Source organism: Thalia democratica, chromosome 2, assembly GCF_965202585.1.
Source record: "Thalia democratica chromosome 2, ktThaDemo2.hap1.1, whole genome shotgun sequence".
Lineage (NCBI taxonomy): Eukaryota > Metazoa > Chordata > Thaliacea > Salpida > Salpidae > Thalia > Thalia democratica.
In genome coordinates, this window is record NC_139166.1 from 16,056,324 (window position 1) to 16,080,501 (window position 24,178).

General features: G+C 24.0%; 2 protein-coding genes across 2 annotated transcripts; both read right to left on the reverse strand.

Annotated features, from left to right (window-relative positions):
• Positions 1 to 6,873: 6,873 nt before the first annotated feature.
• LOC145829768 (uncharacterized) lies at positions 6,874 to 13,275 on the reverse strand. Its single transcript, XM_082937637.1, has 7 exons — positions 13,172 to 13,275; positions 12,718 to 12,828; positions 12,121 to 12,177; positions 11,219 to 11,338; positions 8,715 to 8,825; positions 8,349 to 8,436; positions 6,874 to 7,510 (listed from the first exon to the last, which is right to left on the reverse strand). Exons 1-7 carry the CDS (start codon positions 13,247 to 13,249, stop codon positions 7,404 to 7,406), a joined length of 672 nt encoding a protein of 223 aa, XP_082793763.1. The 5' UTR covers positions 13,250 to 13,275; the 3' UTR covers positions 6,874 to 7,403.
• Positions 13,276 to 18,344: 5,069 nt separating this feature from the next.
• On the reverse strand, positions 18,345 to 23,299 carry LOC145829996 (uncharacterized). The gene is made up of 7 exons (XM_082937887.1): positions 23,210 to 23,299; positions 21,977 to 22,084; positions 21,220 to 21,276; positions 20,431 to 20,550; positions 19,716 to 19,826; positions 19,413 to 19,494; positions 18,345 to 18,510 (listed from the first exon to the last, which is right to left on the reverse strand). The coding sequence occupies exons 1-7, from the start codon at positions 23,285 to 23,287 to the stop codon at positions 18,404 to 18,406; spliced, it is 663 nt and encodes a 220-aa protein (XP_082794013.1). The 5' UTR covers positions 23,288 to 23,299; the 3' UTR covers positions 18,345 to 18,403.
• Between the last annotated feature and the right edge of the window lie 879 nt (positions 23,300 to 24,178).

The window sequence follows — 24,178 nt, forward strand, 5'->3', positions numbered from 1 at the left end:
TTAACTTTAAGTGTTTATATTTATTGTGAGCTGTCATTGCGTTTATTTGTACATAACAAAACAACATTACTTAGTTTTATTATATGTAGTTAGATAAATTATATAGTTATGTCCTTAAAACTCCTAAAAAAGGCATTAATCTTAAAAGTGCAACACACACGTTCGCGAACCGAAACGAGTTGTTCCGAGACTACTGCAAACCTGGAATCTGATGAGATTGTCGAGCCTGATACCGAGGAAATTTCGAAGGAAATCAGTGAGGCTCCTAGTCTGGGTAATAATAGACACAGCGACAAAATGACACGGTGCGTCACCTTGGCACGGTGCGTCACTTTGGCACGGCGACAAAATGACATGGTGCGTCACTTTGGCACAGCGACAAAACGACACGGTGCGTCACTTTGGCACGGAGTGTCACTTTTGCACAGCGACAAAATGACACGGTGCGTCACTTAGGCACGGTGCGTCACTTTGGCACAGCTACAAAATGACACAAGACGTCACTTTGACACAGCAACAAAATGACACGGTGCGTCACTATAGCATAAATTAACAAACTTATAAGCAAAACTTAACTTTTTCAGTAATATAACTTTTAATTGTAAAATTTTGATAGTAATTAGTTAAACAAAATATTTATTATAGTTTTTATAAACTATAGTAGGTTGATGCATTTGAAACTATATATGGTACGATGCTTTAAAATTTAAGTCATAGTATAAAAACTAAGATATTCTTAAGTTTTATTTTTTACGTTTCACGACTCTTCATATTTATGTAATGAATAAAATTTAGTACTTTTTGTTAAACGTTTAATTAATTACTATCAGTAATTGTTTTAAAAAATAACTAAGATTTAATTTATTACAGAGTTATTTTGTTGTAAGAATAAGTCATACGTGTTTTAACTATAGTTTTTTTAAAATACAGAGTTTAGCTACTTTTGTAGTAACTAGCCAGTTATATTAAATATGTTTAATATTTTAACCTAATAGTTTGTTTAAATATAAATGTTTTTTTATTACTGTTTTTAAACGACAAAAGGTTATCGCTCGAAAAGTTATACCAAAGAACATTTCAGTTATCGATTTGTAAATCACATGCTTTAATAATCTATTACGAGCAGTTGAAATAAATTTTTTTAATGTTAAGTCCTAAATTTCCAAAAACATACGAAAAAAATATTCAACAAAAGTTAATAAGTTACGATGTTTACTTAAAACTCTGTATTGAAAATGTATAACAAACTTGTCTAAAAGCAAATAATTAAATAAACGGTCCTGGAGCCTAAATTTATGAAAAAATTAAAAATAATATTATGAACAGTTGAGAGAAAATTAAGAGTCTAATGCAACTATTAATGCGCATTTATATATTTATCACTTTTAAGAAAATTAAGCACTAGAAGTTATACAACTTGAGTCCTAATAAATCAAAATTAGTTGTTCTTGAAAATAGTGTATTATATGTTAAGTTTATCGTCCAATAAGTCGCCAAAAGAGCGTAAGTATTACTTTTTTTAAGCATAAAAACGTAAAATAAGAACCGCATTAGAATTTAGAATTACACAAGAAGAAATTTTTTTTTCGATAACGTCTGAGTTTTAGTTTATAAATCAAATTTGTCTCTGTGTTTACATTAACTAGTTTATTGTTTTGATGTGCTGAATGATTGATCTAAAATGTAGATTGTATTTTTTAAATCAGAATGTTGCTGAAATTTAAAAATATGTTAATATAAATTTCTATCTTTCTAGTCTTAAAACTGTGTTTAAGTTTTTCCATTCGAAAGAAATCAAAAATAAATTCCCTTTAATTTTGGCAGTCGTATTTTGTTAAAAAATTGCTGTTTTGGCATCTTTGTGAACGATGTTTGATACAAATAATTATTTGTCGTTTATTAAGCACATCTTTTAAGCACACCTTACATCTTGCTACTGCTTAAAAATGAGTATGTTGTTTATAAGTACGACGATGGACAATAGAAGGTATAAACATTACGTGTTTCACTTTATTTTATGAAGTCACAATCAAAAATTCCTGCGGTCTTTGTTTTTAAAGTTAATCAGTGTGATTGTTGCTGATTCTACAAAACCGGTTAGAAGACAGGAAACCAAAAAGTTTCCTAGAAAAATAAGATCGTTGTCCATACCAATGTACATTGAAGTGTCACAACAAATCGTTCCCTTTCTTATTAACAACCGTGTCATTTTGTCGCTGTGCTAAAATGGCCCTCCGTGTCATTTTGTCGCTGCGCCAAAGTGACGCACCGTGCCAGAGTGACCCACCGTGTTATTTTGTTGCTGTGCCAAAGTGACGCACCGTGTCATTTTGTCGCCGTGCTAAAGTGACCCTCTGTGCTAAAGTGACGCACCGTGCCAGAGTGACCCACCGTGTCATATTGTCGCTGTGCCAAAGTGACGCACCGTGTCATTTTGTCGCCGTGCCAAAGTGACACACCGTGCCAAAGTGACGCACCGTGTCTATTTGACGACCGTGTCATTTTGTCGCTGTGTCATTCTGACCCGCTCCCTTTTTAATGTTTAAGTATTTTAATACACTTTACTGGGCTTATAAGAAAATAACTGTAAGTTATTTTTTCAAGCCCTGTAAATACTATGAACGCAGCCCAAAAGTAAGCGTAAAGAAGTTCCAGACTAAATTACATTTCGAATACAACTTTTTTGGCTCATAAAAGCGTATTCAAAAAAAAAATACTTTATAAAATCATGGGGGGCCATTTTCTAAAATTTCTAAAAGGGGATGATTTAGTAAATAGATTTGGGAAACCCTGGTTTAAACTAATAGAAGGTTTTTTAAGGAACATCAAATACTTATTTTTCATATATACACATGTATATATAAAACTATTACTTGTTATACACAAATTAGGAGATTTTCTTTATTGTGAAGCATTTTGTGTAAGATTTTATTCTTTGCAAAAATTGGTTTAAATCAGTAGTTTAAATTATTTTGTTAGGTTGTTTTAATAAAATAAATTAAAATAATAAAAGTGAAACTAACTTTCAATGTTTCAGACAATTTAGATTTTACTGTAAGAGCTTTTTTTATAATTTAATTTAAAATTTATGTAACTGATTTTTTATTAAACAATTTGATTTAAGCTTATATCTTCTTATAGCAAAACATTTATCAGTTTTTGTAAACTTTACGTTTATTCCTGCTTATTTGTTATAACGAATGAAACGAAAGTTTTAATTCTTAATCCTAAAAGTAATATCATTCGCTATGCACTCATGACAACAGCTTCTGCTTTATTTTTCTGTTAAAAAAAGTTTCGGATACAAGTTTATAGTGATTATACTAATTTTTATACTCATTGTTAAAGTTTATTAATCGTTATAAACCACTTAAGAACGTAAGATATATAAAAACTAAAACTCACTACTATTTAGAATTGAAATTTAATATCACAATTTTTTTTTTGATTCTATATAGGAAGAATTAATTTTGTCTATCACTATTTGAACATGAACACAACTCTTGAACATTATTTTGTTATTTACAATTAAATCTTTGGTTTTTTTGCAAAATTTTATTGCTTCTTAGTCACAAGTTGTTTTTTTCATAAAATAATTGGACAACCGTTTGTAAAAAACAATGGAGAATTCATGCAGTAACGTCCTAAGCAAAACTTAAACCAGAATTGTTTTGTATACTACTGCAAATGGTATAATATTCGAAATCAAAAACACTAATTTCATTTCCATGATTCTTTTCAAGTGTGGAGATAAGGTAACTAGATATGTATGAACAAAAAAGAGCGGAGAAAATTTTGTGTTTCCATAGTGAAAATATGTTGAAAGTTAGTGAAAGTGCAAGTGTTTTTTCATCAAAAAGTTTATTAAGGAACACTTCAACAAAATTCAAACAATTGTATGCAGCGCTAGCGACAGAAGCAAATTTTAATCTCTTAGACGTAAAATTACTGCAGCGTGTCTTCGAAAACCCACAGTGTAAAAACATACAAGTATAGTAAGCAAAATGGGGTCTCAATAGGCTCATCCTACCAAAACTTTAACCTTCCTGTTGGAAAAAGAAGTTAACGCTGTCTACTCAGCAGAAATTCTCAGGAAGGTGAAATTTTCTATAGTTGGAGCGTATTTGAAGCCAAGTCTAAGGTATAACGGTCGTATCTCTGATTGCCCCATCTTTCAGACTTATGTTCGCTTGAAAACAGTGATGGCCTCAGGCAAGGGCGCTTCTTGTACAAATATGTTTCTAATCTTTATTGTAATGCAATGTAAAAACACTTCTAATTCCATGACAATGATGTACTTTTTGAAAATGAAACTTTAGCAAACAAGCGGCCTTAAATTCATCAAACAACAAATTTAAAATTCAAAGAAAAGTTGTCCGACATCAATGAAAATAAATTGGCGGATGACGTTTAACATTTCGCCAATATCGAGAAGTAAATGCAAGAGAACAATTAGAGAATCTGATTTATCTGACGAAAAATATTTATGAAGCAAATTGTTTCGACATCGAGCCTTATCTGGTTGAATGCCAAGAGTTTAATACGTCCTTTATTAAGTATGCCTTAAAACTTTGGGTTCCGGAATTTTGGGGAAAACTGAAAACCGGGATACTGATATCCTGATTAACAAAAACAAAGTACAAATATATAATTACTATCAAGCAGTGATTCGTATCATTTATAGTTATACTAAAAATAAAAGTATTTTGTTTTAAATATACCTTTTTTGATTAATCAAAATTTCTATGCCTTCAAAAACTATTTTTTAAAATGATATCTTCATTTCATAAAAAAATAGTTATTGTTAGTTAATAATTAATTTCAAACAAAAAAAAGGTAAAAATTAACACTTTGTGTATTTGGCTTGTTTTATTAAGCTCAAGTTTGTAAGAAAATAGTTTAGAAACAGATAGAAAATATAATTATGTTTGAAGCTATATATATATATATATATATATAAATATCAACCATAAAAATTGAAATATGTATAATCCTAATGTAAATTTTTCAGAATTTGTTTCTATGATTAATATAAGACGGGTGTTAATGTCGTTGGAATATTTATAAAAGTTGTATAATTTATTTATTAAATTAATTCACTTCTGAGGCTCATTAGCTTATTTCTATGTGTTTTTTAAGTGTTGTTTAGTATAATAGATATTACAAGGTTTAAGTGAAAAGTATAAAAGCAAAGTATGTAGTCATAATTAGAAATCCTTAAAAATTATTTTTTTTCAAAATTGAATTTATCTGGTATTTAATAAAATATTATGTTTCAAAATTTTATAAACAGAGCTTTTAGTTGCTTATATATTATTAAAAATAAGTTGTTGTACTTGTTTTCATGTTCGGTACAATTAATATATTAGCTTTAACTTCTAGTTACATATTGTTTAATGTCTGAAAACATGATTTAAGGTTTTTAAAATGTATAGTAATCCTATGACATCTTAATCTGTTAAAAGTTTTTAACTGGAATGTACCTTATGTATTTAGTTTAAAGCTAACCGTAGTATAACTTTTCTTATTTTATTACTAGAAATTTCAAATAGTATTAACTATTTGAAATATTTACAAAAACTAATTAATGCAAACGCTTTTTTTTAATTACACTTAAATATATAATAATAAAACGCAAAAAAAAAGTTTAGCTTATATTGTGGTTCCATAAATATTAAAATGCACAGCAAGTTAATAAATAAAAATTTGTGAAATCTAGATTCTAAACAAGTTGTCTTTTTAAATACAAGTATAACTTTTTACTTGAAAGTACGATGTAATTTCAATAACTTGATTAAAAATTTGATTATAACAGTTCAAGATAATATATGTATTAAAAATATTAAATTGGTCTTCTATTTTGAAAAACATTTTGCAAAAATACTCACACTAGAATCATTATAAATTCAGTGGAAACTCACCAAAAGATTTTACAAAGAAAAATATGCACAGAGTAGTGAATAACATATTTATTATTTTTATCAATTCATGAATTTATTTAAGCTAACTAGTGCGTTCGTAAATTTAGTTTTTCAGATGTTTTTTTTATAATTCATAGGATTTATATACTAATTAGAATGATAGCTATAGTGTTGATAAAAGTAAATTAAAAAATGTACTTCACTTAAAATGTTTTGAAAAGGCACTATCTGAATAAATTAAGTTACTATTATATTATAAAATATCTTAATTAATATTTTAGTACCTTACTTTTGTTAGTATCTATATACTCTTAGTATACATTAAAAGTTCTTACACTTTAAAATACTTACATTTAAAGTATATTATGTTTTTGATTTGAATAGCTTTAACGACTTATCTACATGCTATGCCTATATTCAATATTAGTATTGTTACGCTTTGTTTGTGTAGGAAAGTATAAAACAATTTGTATGATTTATATAGTCATTAACTAATTTAAAATATATATAACTTTACGTTTTCGCTCAAATTGATGTTATCTGTTTGATTCATTTTAAATAAACATAATTTCTTTTTTTTACGGTTTTAGTTATTTTATATTAAAAAAATGTTTTGATTAATGGGTTCAACTCATTTAAAAAGTTTGATGTCTGTTTTAATACAGTAAAAAACTGTCATTAAAGATGCTCAAAATAATCGCGTTTTTCACACAATAATGAAAGAGATTTATAAAATAACGTTTTACACAAAACTTTTAGTAAAATCTTTGTTTTATAAAAGCTATTTAAAAACAAAAGTCATAACTGTTTACTAAAAATTTTCATTAAAGTTCACTAAAAACTTATAATAAACAAATCACTATCAACAGTAATTCGTTGTAACTTCTTAAATGTTAACTTAATTAAAGAAAATGAAGTTTATTTTTATCTATTAAAAACAAACTAAGCCTTAAATACTGTTTTAGGGTATCTTAGTGATATTATCAAAAAAAGTTGATAAAATATTATAATTGAAAATAAAGTTTGAGCACAAAATTAAAATTCTTAACAAAAAAAGAATATCAAATTTTAAGATTTTAACAAAAAATCAGTGAATTTTGGGTACAAGATATTACAAAATAAAAATAAGTGTTTTAAACTTTAAAACTTCTACAACTTTTTTCATTCAAACAAAAACAAAGAGTAAAGTTCAAACTTCTTTAGTAAGTTTTATAGAAACAATTTCTAATTATTTAAAACGATAGAAAAAACTAGTTTTCACATAACGTTTTAACTGAAAAAAAATATAAGTAGTGTGAAACGACAAATAAATTTAAAACCAATTTACTTTTGTTTATAAAGTTTTAAGTAATAATAAGTTTATTAAACTTTTTTTTAACACTTTTATGTTTGTGCTTTATTAAAAAATTAAAGAATTGTAATAAGATACTAAACGTAACTATACAAACATGTAGATTAGTTTTGAATGTTGATAGTTTTTAATCACGTGATTAGTTGCACGTTGTCAGCTGTTGTTTCAGCACTCGAAACTTGAAAATTTTGTTTCAAATCAGGGGAATTATCGCTTTTTTCAGTTTGTTCGTTCTCTCCTTTTATTAGATTGATTATTGTATTTTAAATATAACTTATTTTTTAGTTTTATATAATCAGAGTCTTTAAAAAATAATAATTACTAACATGGAAAAAATATAATTTACAATTTTGTATCAAATGTTATATATACTTACTTACTGTTTTGCTTACGCAAAGTACACTGTTCTGATTACTATATAAAACACACTATTTTGGTACTTATTTTTCGATAACGTAAATTACTTGAAACTATTGAAATAAAGTAATCGAAACGTACAAATTTAAATATTCAAGTAAACAATATGTTGTTGTAGAAAAGCAACTGAATAAACTGTTTTAATTTAATTTCATTTTATACTTTCTTTACGGTAAGTTTGTTAAGTGTTTTCTGTTTTTATTAAAATTCATAACTGAAAAATATATAAATGCGTTTATATTCTTTATTAGGATGATCATATTTTTGTCGATAGTAAGGATGTGTGCTTAATAAAAAAAACGTTTAAATGTTGACAAAAATTCGTTGCTTAAGACTTTAAAAAAGTAGTTTTAAAACCATATTATTATGTAAGTATACACCAATTTAATGAAGTAAGAAAATAATAAGTTTAATACTTTGATGAATAGTTATTACTAGGAAAACTTTATAAGACAAAATGTTTTTAGTGTAATTTGTATTTATGCTCAATTTAAAGTTTAATACAGAAACATCATACACTTAAGCTAAAGATGTTTTTAATTAAATTGTAATAAGTTGTACACATTTGTATGAGCTTCAAGGCTGAATATTTTTTTCCCGCTTAAAACGATGTTTAGTGTAGTTAGATGCTAATATAATAACATAATGAAAAAAACTACGTTTTGTAGAAGTTTCTTGCTGATTAAAGGTTTTATTGTTATCTTCAGTAGTTAAATTCATTTCCACTTGATAGTAGCTGTCTATTGTCTGAATTAAAAATCAATTACTATAACTTATATACTTTATGGTTTCATTAATTTTAATTAAGTTTTTTTTTTTGTAAAAAATTGCAGTATATAAGATTATATAAAACAAACTTTACTATAAAACTTATGAAAAAAATAAAGTTTTTATTATTATCTTAAAAGACTGAAAATGAAAATAAAAATACAATCTGATATTTTTAACATAACTCTTACAATTGTAATCATAAAAAAATCAGTAAAGTAAGTGATCGGATTAAAACTACAAGAAATCAAACTTACATGCTTAGTGCAACAAAGTATTTGTGACGTAATAACGGTACTGGCCAGATAAAGTGAAAGCTCTGTAAGTACAACAATCGTGTCCATCCAAAATACAAATCCTGACCAGCCCTAAATCGCATTATTTACATTAGGGTTATTTCTATGACTATTTACAATGATTATTTGTATTCTCAAGCTAAAGATTTTCTTAACCTTGTTTTAAAAAGTTTTTATTTTAAACAACAAAAATCTAATGAAACATTCATAAAATAAAAATTAATTGTAAATACATATATTATGGTATATTTATATGTTCTAAAACTCTCTTGTAATTTTTTTAATATATTTTATACATTTTTTTACACAAATACAGTTTTGCTGGCTAACAAGTTTTATAAAACACTTTAAAAAGTAAAAACTTAAAAAATCATAAAAAAACTTAAAAAAATATTTAAAACCGAAGTATATAAGTTAAATATACGAAGAAAAAACAAGCATTTTACTGATTTTGTAAAAGTAGTTTTAGTTTGAGCAATTATAAAGGGTAAAAGTATTAAATTCTCAATCACATTTTCACGATAAAAACAAAACTTAATTTGGTATAAGTAGATCGAATATTTAATGTAAAAGTACATGCTAGTTTTACTTGTGTTTTAATTTAAACAAATAAAAGTATTGTCTTTTTAAAACACCATATTTTTTCTAAGAATTTTGATTTTAGTTTAGATGTATAAACTGCAAAAGGAAAAATAAAGTTTTGTTTGTATATGTATGTGTGTAAATATATATACATATATAAATTATTCTATTCTATTATTACGTAATACTTAGTTTTGTATAATTTTATTACTGTATTTACAAGTTTGCTTTTCTTTAGATAAAACCTGGCTGAAGACGCGTATTAAACGCAGAAACGGCTGTCCCAAGCAAAATTTTATTTTTTGTATTTTAGTTCTTTAGAAATAAAATGATTAACTTAATAAATTTAATTATTCAGCATAGAGCCCATTTTAAGGGCATTTTTAATAAAAAGTTTATTTCAAGATACAAAACGTGCATGACTCGAGTTCGTGCGTATGCACTCCTCAACTGCAAACAAAAAAATAATATACATATTTATAAGGTTATTCTTCAAACTTAAACATCTTCTACTGAGCCCACTTGAAGGGCTTTTAAGTAATTTATTGAAATGGCGATTTTAAAAATTCTGGTACATATGTTTCATAAAGCTTTAATCATCAGCCAGTTAAATTCAAAATAAAAAGCACTGTACTAAACAAAGATACAAAAGCTATGCAAAAATACAACAAAGTTTGAAGTATTTTATAGTCAATTAACTGTTGTTTTCGTTAATTTTAGTTGTTTGATTAGTTAGATGGTAGATCGATTTTTGTACTGAGTATTTGTAATGTACAATATTACGTCATTTTTTTTTTGTTTTTTTGCATAACTTTTGTATCTTTGTTTAGTACAGTGCTTTTTATTTTGAATTTAACTGGCTGATGATTAAAGCTTTATGAAAAATTAAAGCTTTATGAAACATATGTACCAGAATTTTTAAAATCGCCATTTCAATAAATTATATATATATATATATATATTTATTTATTTATTTAAGGTTTTATAAAAAGTTCTGATCGATAGTGCTCGACAAATTAAATTGGAGCTAAATATTTATCTAATTACATAAAAAACTATAATTTATACAGCTGTTTCACACATGAAATGTAAAGTTTCATGTGATCGTTAGTAAGTTATAGTTTATTATAATAGTAAACAGAAGTTTCGATTTTAAAAATTTTATAATAATTGTGACGTGAAATAGTACAGTATATTGTACGGTTAGCTGAATTTGAAATAATACGCTGTGAATGTTAATTTATGCTTTTTAGGAAAGTTTAGAAAGATATTTTGGAAAAATGTTTTAAGCTATTAGAATTTTTTTTTGATTGTTGGGAAAAATGTTATAAAATACTCGTGTTTGCAGCTTCTATTTTATTTTGTTTTAATATTTAGCTGGTTTTAATATTTTTTAAAAAGTATTTTTGATAATGTATGCATATGTTTTGTCTTTCGTTTTTCTTGTTTAGTGTTACGTTCTTATCTGAAAAATAGAAATCGAAAAATCATAATATATATATATATATATATATTTTATTAATATAGTTTATTTAACGAAAAAAACGATGTTCAACATATTTCGTCCTGAGACCATGTTATCGAGTCGCACACCAAGGATGACAAGTAAATTCGTATGTTAAAAACAAATATTATTTGATATTTTTCTTCTTCTTAACAACTTTCATTATTGTTATTTAGTAAACTAAAAATAAATTAACTTATTGACGTTAATTAGTTTATAATTTAGTTAAGCACCAGCTTGCTATATAATAAAAAACCAAATAATTCTACCTAAAAAATGTAAACTTAACATTAAATTATCTTGAAATGGTAGAATATAAAAATATTCAAAAACTTATATGTAAAAATATTCAAAAGTTTGCAAACAAAACAACACTCACTTTTGCATAATTATGATATTTCGGACTTGAAAAAATTCTTTGTATATCAAAGACTAATTTTACAACCAATAAACTGAAAGCTAAAGCACCTATCAGAGCTAAAATGAGATGAGTTATAGCCTGAAAAGTGTTTATTAAACTGTTTTTAAAATGTTTAACTGTTTAAAAATTACAAAAGTTTTAAGTTTTAATTTCTTGAGGTTTAGTATAAACTGTATGTAGATAGAAATAAAGCACACAATTCAAGCTTTTTAAAATGCTTATTTTCCTATTTTAGAACACAAAAAGACTTTTTAATATTTTCCAAGAATTTGTGGTTTACAGAAACAATTAAAAAATAAGGAGAAAAAATTAATTTTTTTGTTAAAAAAACTTTCTTTTATAATATAATTCAAAATTTTACGCTTAAATACTTAATGCAAATCATGAACCTACTTATCTATTACTATATAACTTTTTTGATAATAAATTGCAAATATATTTTTACTTACTTAAAGTAAATAAATTTTAACTTTCACGTATAGCTTTTTCTTTATATAACATTAACTATTAAAAGCTTATTTTTTACATGCAATATATTGTATGTTTTTTTAGTTCATTTCGTTTATAGGCTATAATTACGTTTTATACCAAGTTAAAAGTTTTAGTTGCAGACTAAAAACACTCTTGTGGTTGTAAACAAATATCAAGAATAAGAACCTTATTTTCAAACTCAGTTTTAATAATAAATAAATAATATTTAAATCTTTTATGTATTCGATGCTTATAAAGTTTTTTTTAAGTTTTAAATTAATTTTTTTTGGTTTAAGAACAGTTTTTTTTACATTTGTTTTAGATTACATACTTTATGACTTTACTTTCAATGTTGATTTTAATTAGAACTTAATATTTTAATTAATTACCTTACATTTTGACAGGTTCTTGATGTTTCTACAGACCAAAAGACCTGTTATTACCATCTGTAAGTTTTGCTTAAGTGAATTCAATAATGTTAATAAAACAACATTAAGTGTATAATTTTCTCAACAGTACCGTAAAAGAACAATTCTAATAGTCAAACGAAGTAATTAACAAATTGAAAAAGAATTAAAAACCACTGTGAAAACAGCTGTATAATAAAATTTTCTATTTGGTATAAATATTTTAAAAAGTTTTAAAAACTTTATTTTAGTTTAGAGAAAGTACCATAGTCAAAAATTTAAAACACTGTTACAATCATGAGTATTTTTTTGATACTAATACGAGTATTATACATATTGTTAATATTTACTTGCTATTTCAAATTTACTAGTTATTTTTAACTAGTTTTTTAGGTTTTAATTTAAGTTAATATTTAAAAAATGTAAACATTTTTAATTTTTTTCTTAAATGTTTTCAAATAAATAAGTTAATAAAATTAAGATTTCACGTCAAAAGTTTAAAAACTATCAAAGTTTTTCTTATTTCATACATTTACTTGTTACACATCATTAACTTGTTTAAGTAATGTTTAAACTTACGTATATTCCACAACTAATTTGTATAGCATTACCAACATGGTAAAATGGGTAAACTATTGCTAATATAACACCGAAGGATATATCTATTGAACCGGCTACTATTTGGGCTTTCTGTAAATATATTTTACTTTGTATGTTGTGTAAAACAATCAAAAATATTTTTTTTAAAAATAGTTTATACGTAAACAAATTAATATTAAATTTATTTTATTTTTTAAACTTCAGGTATAATATAAATTTGCTTTTTGCTATACAGTTAGTTTTGACTTACACATAGAAATAAAAATAAATAAATTAAAGTAGTTTTGTAACAATAAAAATAAATGCTTCTTTTAGTTATTTTCAAAAACGTTCTTAAAGTTATCTAACTCAGTTGTTTTTTTTTTTAATTTATTTCAATAATAAACTCAAAAGAGACAAAGTTTTAGTATAGATTTAAGTTAGTCAAACTAACTCCAATTTTAGTTAGTACTTCCATTCTTTTTGATTTGTTGTTACTGGCAGTACTTGCAAACGTCTGTACTGTTGCCATTGTAATGTTTAAAAACTCAAAAAATAATTTCTGCAGATATTTGTTTTAATATTTGTAATTGATTAAACGATAAAAAAAGTTATAACTTTTCCTAAGTATTTTATTAAGGTTTTACTAAGACAATACATGCATAAGTTTTGTAAATCTATCTAAAAAAAACAAGTTAGTTTTTACAAAATAAAATATTTGTTCTGAAACATAGTTTTTCTAAGAAAACCAAAAACATTATTTATACTCAAAGAAAAACAAAAAATTTGTAATTATAATCTTACTATCACAATCTATTTATTTTCACTATAAAACATATTTAAATAACATGAGCGTTTAAAATTTATTTCATAAGACAAATTTTGTTTAGCCCGGAACATTTAAAAAAGACAAATAAGATTTTAGATAAGAAATTTAAAAGAATCTGCTCTTATCATCTCAAACTAGTTTGTTGATTTTCTACTTTTCTTTACTTCAGTTGATAAACATTTACTTATTGTAAAACTTATAATATAAAACTTTATTGAATGCCGTTAAATTTAAGTTTTTAACAAACATTTTGTGTTTGCAATTACTCCAATATTTAAAACATACAAAAGCTGGTTATATTTTCTAAAGTCTATGAGAAACACATAAAGTTGTTTTAACAACAATGTGTAAACAACGAAAAAAACTTCTAAACAGCTTAAAACTTTTAAAAACCAAACTAACATCATATTAACATTCGCAAAATTTGTGAAAAATGCTTTTATGTAAACTAAAATATTTTATAAAATTTACATACAAATAATCTAACGTACGGTTCTAACGTACTGTTTAAAGTAAAAGTATTTTAATTAAAATCAAAGAATTGTAATGTAGGGTTTTTTCTAAAAAATTGATATTATGTTTTATTTGTAAATATTCAAAACCAAACGATTGTACTGTTGCAAACTAACAATTGTAACTAAAATGAGCATTAGTAACTGTCAAATAGTAATTACATTTGATGTGTCTAGAAAGCTTGCTAAAAGCTTAACGAAGTAGTGACATAAATAGAAAATACTTATATCGATAAAATACAACTGTTCTTTTTTTTGTTTCACGATTTTAAGTAATACAAAGCTTATTTAAATTCACTTTATCCTAAAATTAAAAAAATATAACAAATAATTCTTACCCGTAAGTATTGATTAAAACTATGTTTTTTTTACAAACGTACAAAATTGTTTAAAGTTTATAGAATTAACGTATTACTAGTTTAATTTTATAGATAATATTTATCAAGGCAAGTAAAACTGATTTTATGGACACAAAATTAAATTCTCAAACTAACTTGAAATACTTACTATACTGTAGCTTAAATTTTCTAAAAAGTCAGTACAACCTAGCAAATGTTACATACGGAAAATGCAAGAGTCAACAAACTTATTTAGACAAGTCAGTCATCTTTTTACTAAATAGCCAAAATAAAAAACTTACTTAATAAGGGTAGTTATTTAGTTATATTTTCTTTAACTTTAACAAACATTTTTATTAACTCAAATAGAAACAAAAATTTTCAAAATTTTATTTTAAATGCTATAAAATATATACTTAAAATTATTTTTTCTACAGTTTTTAATAGCATAAAAAATTTTAGTTTCAGTTGATGAAAAAAAAACTGAAGCATAAAAAAAAAGGTTTATCTTTTAAAAACATTCAAAAAATCAATACTTTTCAAAATACTTTTTGCATTTAAAAATTTATTGATTAAAAAAAGATAAAAAGTTGAACAAATGAAAATACAACGAGAGTAGAATAAGTTTTTGACCAAAAATTCAAAGCATTTTGTTTTCAAAGTATGCCTACTTATTTATAATATTTTTAGAAAAAAATTGATATGTATATCAAAGTTCATGTAAAATTACATAATGTTGCTCTACAAAATGTTTTTTTAACACATGAAACCGTTGTCTGATAAGCTTTTTACGTAGTTCAGTGGTTTCTGTCTCACATGTATTTTATATGCAAAAAGTTAATTTTACATTCTTTAAATTTACTACTCACAGTTTTAAAATATTTTAAGTTGTTTTTTATTTGAATAAGATTTTTTTTTACATACAACACAGACCTGTTTTCCATTTTTAGTAATTCATTAATTAAACATACATATAAAACTTTTTTTACAACTGCTGTTTCATAATTTATGTCTAGTAATTCTGCGTTTTACAAAAAAAAAAATTAAATGTTGTAAGAAAATCATGATTTAAGTATAACTTAGTTTTTTTACTTAATTAAAAGCTAATGAAACTAATCATACTAAAAAAATAACTGAATAAATTAGTTGACAAATGCTTTATAAAAAATTAGCTTACCAAAGTAGTGTAAAAGCACAATATTGGATGTATAACCTTACTTGTTTTAAGAAAATAATTTATAATAAAATTTGAACTAACAAAAACATAAATAAGTGTTTCGTACAACAAATAGTTACAGCTGATATACATTATTGTTTTATACATTTACTTATAATTATGTCCATTAGCTAAGACTTAATATAGTAAGATTAAGCAATAAAAGGTGATTATGTTTAACTGCTATGAAACCACTTAGTATAAAATATTCTAGTCGGTTTTTAATATATCAACTCTCTTAAAAATTACCCTCAGTAATCAATTGTATTTACATGCACATTAATAAACCTTGCTGCAACTTACAATACACTAAATTTAACAAACGCTTACTTTTAAAATCAATCAAAATTAGGTTAACAAAACTGAACTGAAATTGAAGTATTTTGTATTGAAATCACAAATAAAGCCTATAGCACGTGAAACCAATATGTTTCTCACTGTAAAAAAAGGAAAAAAAGAACAAGAGAAGGAAATTTCCCAAATAACTTAAAAATCGAGTATAAAGTTTAAACGCATTGTTTTCAGTTTTCAAACTTGTAAAGTATGATATTTATATTTTATCATTTCTATCACTATAATAAATTGGATGTATTAGTTTTCGGTAGAGTTATATAAGTTCGAATATATAAGTTAATAAAATTGATAAATATGGAATACTTTTACTTTAACGCCTAAGTTTTTCCACTAAAAAATAATTATAAAAATAAATTGTTTATACATATACTACGTTTATACTTCGAATTATTTTTAAACTTTATACTTTTTTAAAAGTTGTATATATTCTATTGAATAGTTAAAATTCTTTATCTAAAATACGTAGTAATTCACTAAAACTTATTAAAACAAAATAATATGTTCTGTTTAAATTAAACGTTGTACTATTTAAAAAAAAAGAATATATTGCTAAAAGATTTAATTTTATACTTATATCCTATTTAAAAGTCAGTTATTGTATAAAGTTAATGTACTTTCATAAAAAAATTCAAAAAAACATTAAGCCAAAATTATTATTATTTTTTTTTTTTTTGATCAATGATATATTTTTTGATATGTTTACTGAAAAAAGTTGATTTTATTGTAATAAAATTGTTTTATAATTTGTCATTTGTTTTATTTAATTTGTAAAAAACGTTTTGATATGTAGTTATTTTTAAAAGTTTGTCATTACCGTTTTATAACATAACAAATCAAGTCGTTTAAAAAACAAAAGTTACGTTTAAAATTTGTTATTTATTTTCTAGAAGTCTGTAAAAGTAGTTGTTACACTGGTTTCTCGGTTTTAGTGTATTCTAATTTTCTATTATTCTTTCTCTTATTTTATTAATGTTAAACTTAGTTTTATCATACTTTAAATAGAATATTTTTAATTCTATACTGTGTCTTATAAAATTAATTTAACAAACAAAACGCTGCATCTAAACAAAAGAGCTCGGAAAAACCCACAAAAAAAAGCTTTTTTCTTTGTTAAACAAAACTTGTTGTTTAGGCGTATATTGCATTTGAAAAAACAGTTAAAAATTTAGTTTACTGTCCATTTTAATTCTGTCTTAACTAAGAAACATGGCTCAATTTACATGAATGTATAGAGCTTATTCAAATAACAATACTAGTGCAAAGTGAGTATTTTATTCACTACAATTCCAAGCAAAAAAAACAATTTAAAGTATAATATTTTATAAACAGTTTTCTATTTTTTTGTACCTGACAAGGTTGTAAATCTGTTTACAGTTTTGTTTGAAACTTGATTTATACTCTAAATACTTATGTTTTTAAAAGTAGTGCACCTATAAAAAATAAAATTGTAGATAGGCATTAGTAAGTTTTAAGCTGTTTTTTATCTCTGTCCAAGACAATGTTAACTCTTTTGTTCAGACAGTAAACAATTAAATACAAAATTAATTTTACTGTCTTTGAAGATATGAACAAATGCACGTTTTTCGTTTTTTTTTTTAACGCTTTCAAGTAAAAACGATTTTTTTTGTAAAGCATTATTAATCTATATAAAAATTAAGACAAAAACTAATAAGTACCAAATAATGTTTAAAAGTTTTATTACTCAATATATTAAATTAATGTTTTCGGAATTTCAAAAAAAGGTTTTACTTTTAAAAAATAGTTTTTTCTTGTTGACCAAAAAATATTATAACTTTTTTTTGTTAGTATGTTAAAGTTAAGAAAATTTCAACCTTTTACTTAGGAAAATAAACTTAAAAAGAAAAAATATCAAATGAAAGGTAAACACTGCAATAAAAAATGTCATAATTTTTTTTTATCGAAGATGCTCTTTACAAATGCTTTAAAACTCTGATGTAATCTTTTTAAATTCATCAAAAAATGTAATGTTGTTAAGAAAGCAAAAATTAAAAAGCTGTCATTATTACATAAAAAAGTATGATAATTTTTTTAACGTAGCACAAAAAAAGTACATAAACATTTATTGGACATTAAAACAATAATAAATGAAACCTCAACTTTTTTGAATTGAATTGGAAAAAGTAAAGTTCAACCTCAAACTCAAAACAAAGGTGTGAAAGTAGTTTATTGAATTTTGGGTATTTTTCATTTAATAAAATGTATATATAAATTTAAAAATTGTAAACATTCAAAATGTATATATAAAAATGTATTCCCAAAATTTTTGCATCTTATTTTAACAAAAATTTTTAAGCAATCTAAAGCTGTTATATATGACATGATTGTTTAAATTGAAAAACTAACAAAGTATACGGAAAAATATAATATCAAAAATCAAATTTATGATACTAGCAAATAATTTAAAAAATTGCAATCACTAGATTAGTTGCACGTTATCGGCTGATGTTTCACCATTCAAAACTTCCAATTTTTTGTTCTCAACAGGGGAATTTTTAGGTTCGTCAACTTTTTCATTTTCATCTTCTATTTAAATATTACATTAGTTTCTATCTATAACTACTAAGGTAAGCTAAAATTAACGTTTTTTCAAACGACAAAATGATTTATAAGTGTGAAGAAAATAGTTCTAAACTGTGTTCTAAATAATTTTTAAAAACAGCTATTTATGAATTTAGTTAGTTCATAGCAATGAAAGTGTTGTTCTTAATATTGTTACTTTATAAAATTTTACCAAGGGCAAACAATTTCTTTATTTTGTAGTTAAATTAGATAAGGTAAGATGTTAATTAATTTTTTCATTTAGAAAATACAAAATAAATTAGTAAAGTCTAATTTTTTAATAAAATGCATTCACAACATACTAATTTAAGACATGTACATTCAGTGTACAAATAAATACTTTCAGCGCATTTATATACGTTTTTTCCTAGATTTAATTAACATGCAATGACAAAAAAAAAACTTAAAACTTTTAAATAAAAATTGAGTGGTTTAATAAAATTTTAGTTTTAAACTTGTCCTTACGTATTTATCTTTTTTCTTTAGAAAATACGTAAATTATAGTAATAATTTTTATTTTCTAATCAATAAACATTGATCTACGACAACAACAACTTCGTGCTTCTTATCAAAAAGTTTTATCTTCTTAAAAACTACCTCATGCTTTATCTTTACATATTTGAACGGTAATTTTTTCTAAAAACAAATTTTTTTATATATTGTAGGGCATTTCAAAAAAAAAATAATTTGTCTATTTTTTAATGCAGTTTCTTTTAAATCTATTTTAAATGAAAAAAATTTTGGGTAAATTAAAAAACTTGAAAAAATACTTTTTACAAATTGTGAAAATACTAGTTACATATGTTTCGCTTTATATGTTTTATGTTTATTTCATTACAAAGATTTGTTCGTTAAATAAAACTTACGTTTCGATGGAAATACTTGTTGATTGATTGCTTCATTGTAAGTAGGTAAGTTCATTTCAACGTGATAGTAGCTATCAATAGTCTGTTATCAAGGAGAATGTTATATTTTAACCATTTACATAAAAACAAAATTTTATGTATAATTTGTTTTACTAAAATTTTCAAATTGTTAATTTCAAATATTTCATTAGCAATACAAATCCGATACAATCAAAAGTGATTTTTAAAGTAAACGTTATACTAACTTTTTTCAAAAATATTTAATAAAACAATTAAAGTAAACTTTATTAAAACCAAACTTACGTGTTTAGTGCAACAGAGGACTTGTGACGTAATAATAGTACTGACTAAGTAAAGTATGAGCTCACTGAACATAATTAGCGCGTCTAACCACATGAAAAACCCTGACCAGCCCTACAAAAAATAAACAGATAATTTTTTTAAATACTACAAAATTGAAAGCAAAGGTAAAAACATATACAGTCAAAAGTATGCCTAGTTTGTAAAGAAATAAAAGCTTTCAATGTTTCTGAGCAACTGACGACATAGTAAAAAAAAAGCCTTAATCAAACTCTTTTTTCGTATAACACATAAATCTTATAAAAATTGCTTTCTTGGTTTGCTCTAAACTAAAGTTTTTGTACAATTCTATGCATCTAGAAATTGAAACATTAATAATAAATTGAATACTGAACAAAACTGTAAATTATATTTAAGTTTCATTAAAATACGGTGACTTTGGCTTTTATAAACAAACATTTTTGTTTAATGAAAACATTATTTTTTGATCAGTTTGTACTTTACTTCAATAAAAATATACAGTATTAAAATGCACAGAAAAAAGTACTTTATAAGGTTGTTTACTTTTAAGTAAAAAATTAATAAAATAAAGAATAACAAAAAATGCTAAACTTCGTTTAAAATTAAGCTAGAACAGAACCTATTAAAGATTTACAAAACCTATTGATACATCATAATTTAAACTTGTACTAAAATAGTTCTTTTAAACAAGTCTTACCTCTGTAATAATATGGTTTTCAGGAATTGTAAAAATTCTTATGAAGTAACTTACATACCTAACTGCAAAGTAGGTATACCCCAAAACACCTATAACAGTCAAAACGAGGTGAGTGATGACCTAAAATTGTAAAAACAGTTTAGGTTTTATAGTAAATAGTTGGCTACAAAAAGAATTTTTAGTATACGACAAATTAAATATCATATATTTTAGATTTTACTTTCAAAATTAAATTCCGATAAAGAAAACAAATTACACTTAAAACTTTAAAAAACTTTGATATGACAGTTACATATACTAGTAAAAAAGTTACCAGACATTTGTTTGTTATAGAAAATACACTAAGCCTTTTATATTGAATTAATGAAATTAAACTAGTTTGTTTTGTCATTAAAACACATACTCTGCAGAATTAATTATAATGTACTTATCACAAAATTTTAATTCTTATTTAAATAATATTAAATGTTTGATAAACTTCAAGTTATTATGAAAATGTTTACTACACAGGTTAGTATAGCATTAAGTTATTAAACATTAATTTTAAACTAGTTGTTTTGTAACAGTTAGTAAAATTTGTTTTGTTTCAGTCTTTACTTTTGTTCTTTAAAACTAAAATTAACCTAGAATAAACCTATTTATATAAACTCTGTAATTCACATCGTTCATATACTTATGTTAAGCTAGTATCAGTATTAATAAAACTATTCTCTTTTTTTTTTAAGTTTTATAGTTAACTTTATTAAGGAATTATTACTTTGTTGTTATTGAAGTTAACATAAATATTACCTTACATCTAGATAAGTGCTTGATGTGTCTACAAACAAGAATTCCCGTCACTATCATCTGGAACGTTCAATATATTTTTATTTGTAAGATAAAATTTAAAAAAAATCGTTTTGAGCTTATTCATTTTGTTTTACTTTGTAAGTTGAAATTACATTTTTGTGTTTTTATTTTAAAGTAAGAGTTTTAATATTACCAAAAATTAGTTAAGCTCTAACTTAAGCAGATCAGTTATGAAATATTTCATGTTATTTTTAGTATCATACTTCACTAATATCAAATGTATACGGGTAAAAAGATTTGCATGGGTTTTTTTTGTTTAGAACTAAAAAAAACGCCTTTTAAACAAAGTTAAAAAACAGTTATATGCTGATGTGTCTTTAGTGGTTGCGTAACAAACACAAGTAATAGTTTAAATTAGAGTTATTTTGTTTAATAAAAAATAAAACGCTTTAAATTTATAACTAACGACCATTTCTAAAGTTGTAAACATTATTTGACTAAACTCAAGTAAACATACCTAACACAAGGCCTTACTAATAAAAATTTTAAAGATGAATAACATTCTTTGAGTAAAATAAAAATCTTATATTCTTCATGATTAATACTTTAAAGATAAGATCAATTATGAAAGTGTAGTGTTTAAAACTTACTTCATATACAGAACTATGTTTTATTGAAAAACGTATTAACAACTGTTAAATTACTTTAATTTTTTTACTAACTTACAGAACTTTCTTAATTTAGCAACTACACTTACGTATAACCCGAGAACAAATTGAATGATACTACCAAACCAGAAAGAATCAACGATACCTAGTATAAGAGCAAACAACAAGTCTATCGCTCCAACAACTATTTGGGCCTTCTGTAAAAGAAAGTATTCATATTTGTTTTTTTATGAAAAATAGATTTTAATTGATTAAGTTTGATAAAACATGCCTTTATTCTACAAACAGCCTTTTTTTAGTTTCAATAAACTTAAGGTAAATATTGTATACTCAACTTGGTGATAAAACTTTTCATACTTTATAAAAAGTACGAACAGTCAGATGACTATTTAAAGTATATAGAAATTTTGCGTTTCACAATTATAAAATGTTTACGATAAATTTTTTTGCCAGTGTAAAAAATGGAAGCGGGTCAAATATGCAAGTGACCCTTAATGAAAAAGTGTCTTTGTGCAAAATAGACCCCTCGATAAAGAAGGACGCCGTGCAAAAATGTCTCTTCGTGCATATTAGACAATATTAATTTTTTTTAAAGCTTGAACGCGTTAATTAAACAAATAAAGTTATTTTTATTATGTTTCTAATGTTTTAATACAATAACAGTAGTATTTGGGACAGAAAATCAAGGTGAAATTGAATAAATATGATATTTAAGTTGATCAGTGGTTAATAATTCAGAATATTTTTGTTTGTTTAGAAAAGCGTAATGTCTCATATTTTTATTTCTTAAATTTATAAATGCTTTTAATTTACTTAATATTTCAATTTTATTGTTTATTGCGTATAATGAAATTTAACCAAAAAAAAAAAGCCCTACAAGTATTTAAAAAAATATCTAATTTAAGTTAACACAACGGTCGACATAGTAATGCGTAACGTATGGGCTACGGTGTATTATTTAAATTTTAGCATCCGTTGAAAATTGTATGCAATTGAGGTTTTTTATGATTAGTTTAACGACAGTTGCTCTAAATACTTTTATATGAACCTATTCAAAATTGCATATAGGTTTATTTTTAAATATTTATATCACAGTTATTTTTAAAGGCGGTCTGAGAAAGACTTTTTTGTGAATCTGGCCTGTCTACTAGAGAAGTTGCTTACTTCTTAATTAAAGTGTAGCAATAAAATATTAACTTTCTAAATGTAAATGATTTTTTAAAGTACGTTATTTAAATTATAATTATTATTTTTGAATTAAGTTAGTTGTAAGTGTTTCATTAAAGTCAAAGTTACAGTTGAATAAAATCAGTTAAACTTACTCCAATTTTAGTGAGTATCTCCATTCTTTTTGATTTGTTGTTACTTGCAGTAATTGCAAATGTCTGTACTGTTGCCATTGTAAAGGTTGGAACTTAAGCAATTTAAGTTCTGTTGAAAGTTTGATCAACAATAACAACTGGTTATATAATAAATCAAAAACAGTTAAAAAAGAGTTTTTATTTTCTTAACGTATTTAACTAAAGTGCTGCTAACATAACAGTTACATAAGTCTAGTTTTATCGATTCACAAAGCTAGTTCATTTATATTTGTTAAAACATAGAAATATCCATAAAAATAACTTTGTTTTAGAGGTAAAAAACACAACTTGTACTCAAACTAAAAATTAATCTTCGTGCAAATTTAATTATTTTTCAAAACTATTTTCTACTTTCACTAAAAGGAATTTAATATCAACAAAATACACAATAACATTTAGTTTAAGCTTAAATTTTTGTTTTATGTTTTGTAAAACAAGGTTAAGTACGTAAAACTTAATTTGCGATAATAATTCTAAAGAATTTCGTTATTCTATAGTCATCTGGATAAACATTTTCTTATCTTTAATTTTAAAATTTTAAAATTTTCATGAATACCGTAAAATTAAAGTTTTTTACCAATTCTTAACATTTTTAATTTATCAAATATTCAAAACACTCTTTTTACATATAAATGAAATTTTATTTATGTCTACAAAAAGTTAAAAATCACATAAAGTTGTTTTTCACAACAATGTGTGCGCATGAAAAAGTAGTCTGACATGTTTAAAATTTTTTTAAAAATCAAGCATGTTTTTTTACATGTAATTTTAGATGCTTAAGTTCTACAAAGTTTTTCTAAAAAGTCTTGTATAAAAGTTAAAACAATAAAAATGCTTCAAAAAAAATTTTTTAGAAAAGGTTTACGATCTCAAATAACTGTTTATCTAAATAGCTTGAGAGTTAATAAAAATCTAGTGGTTTTTTTACAT

What these genes read in the sequence shown, in the direction of transcription:
- LOC145829996 (XM_082937887.1), bottom strand. Translation starts at nt 23,287, where the DNA reads ATGGCAACAGTACAGACATTTGCAATTACTGCAAGTAACAACAAATCA. An exon ending in AGATACTCACTAAAATTGGA is followed by an intron (nt 22,085 to 23,209) that starts GTAAGTTTAACT and finishes TTTCTTTTACAG; the next exon opens with AAGGCCCAAATAGTTGTTGG. An exon ending in ACAAGTATTTCCATCGAAAC is followed by an intron (nt 18,511 to 19,412) that starts GTAAGTTTTATT and finishes ATATTTAAATAG; the next exon opens with AAGATGAAAATGAAAAAGTT.
- LOC145829768 (XM_082937637.1), bottom strand. Translation starts at nt 13,249, where the DNA reads ATGGCAACAGTACAGACGTTTGCAAGTACTGCCAGTAACAACAAATCA. An exon ending in AAGTACTAACTAAAATTGGA is followed by an intron (nt 12,829 to 13,171) that starts GTTAGTTTGACT and finishes ATATATTTACAG; the next exon opens with AAAGCCCAAATAGTAGCCGG. An exon ending in AATATCATAATTATGCAAAA is followed by an intron (nt 8,826 to 11,218) that starts GTGAGTGTTGTT and finishes AATGCGATTTAG; the next exon opens with GGCTGGTCAGGATTTGTATT.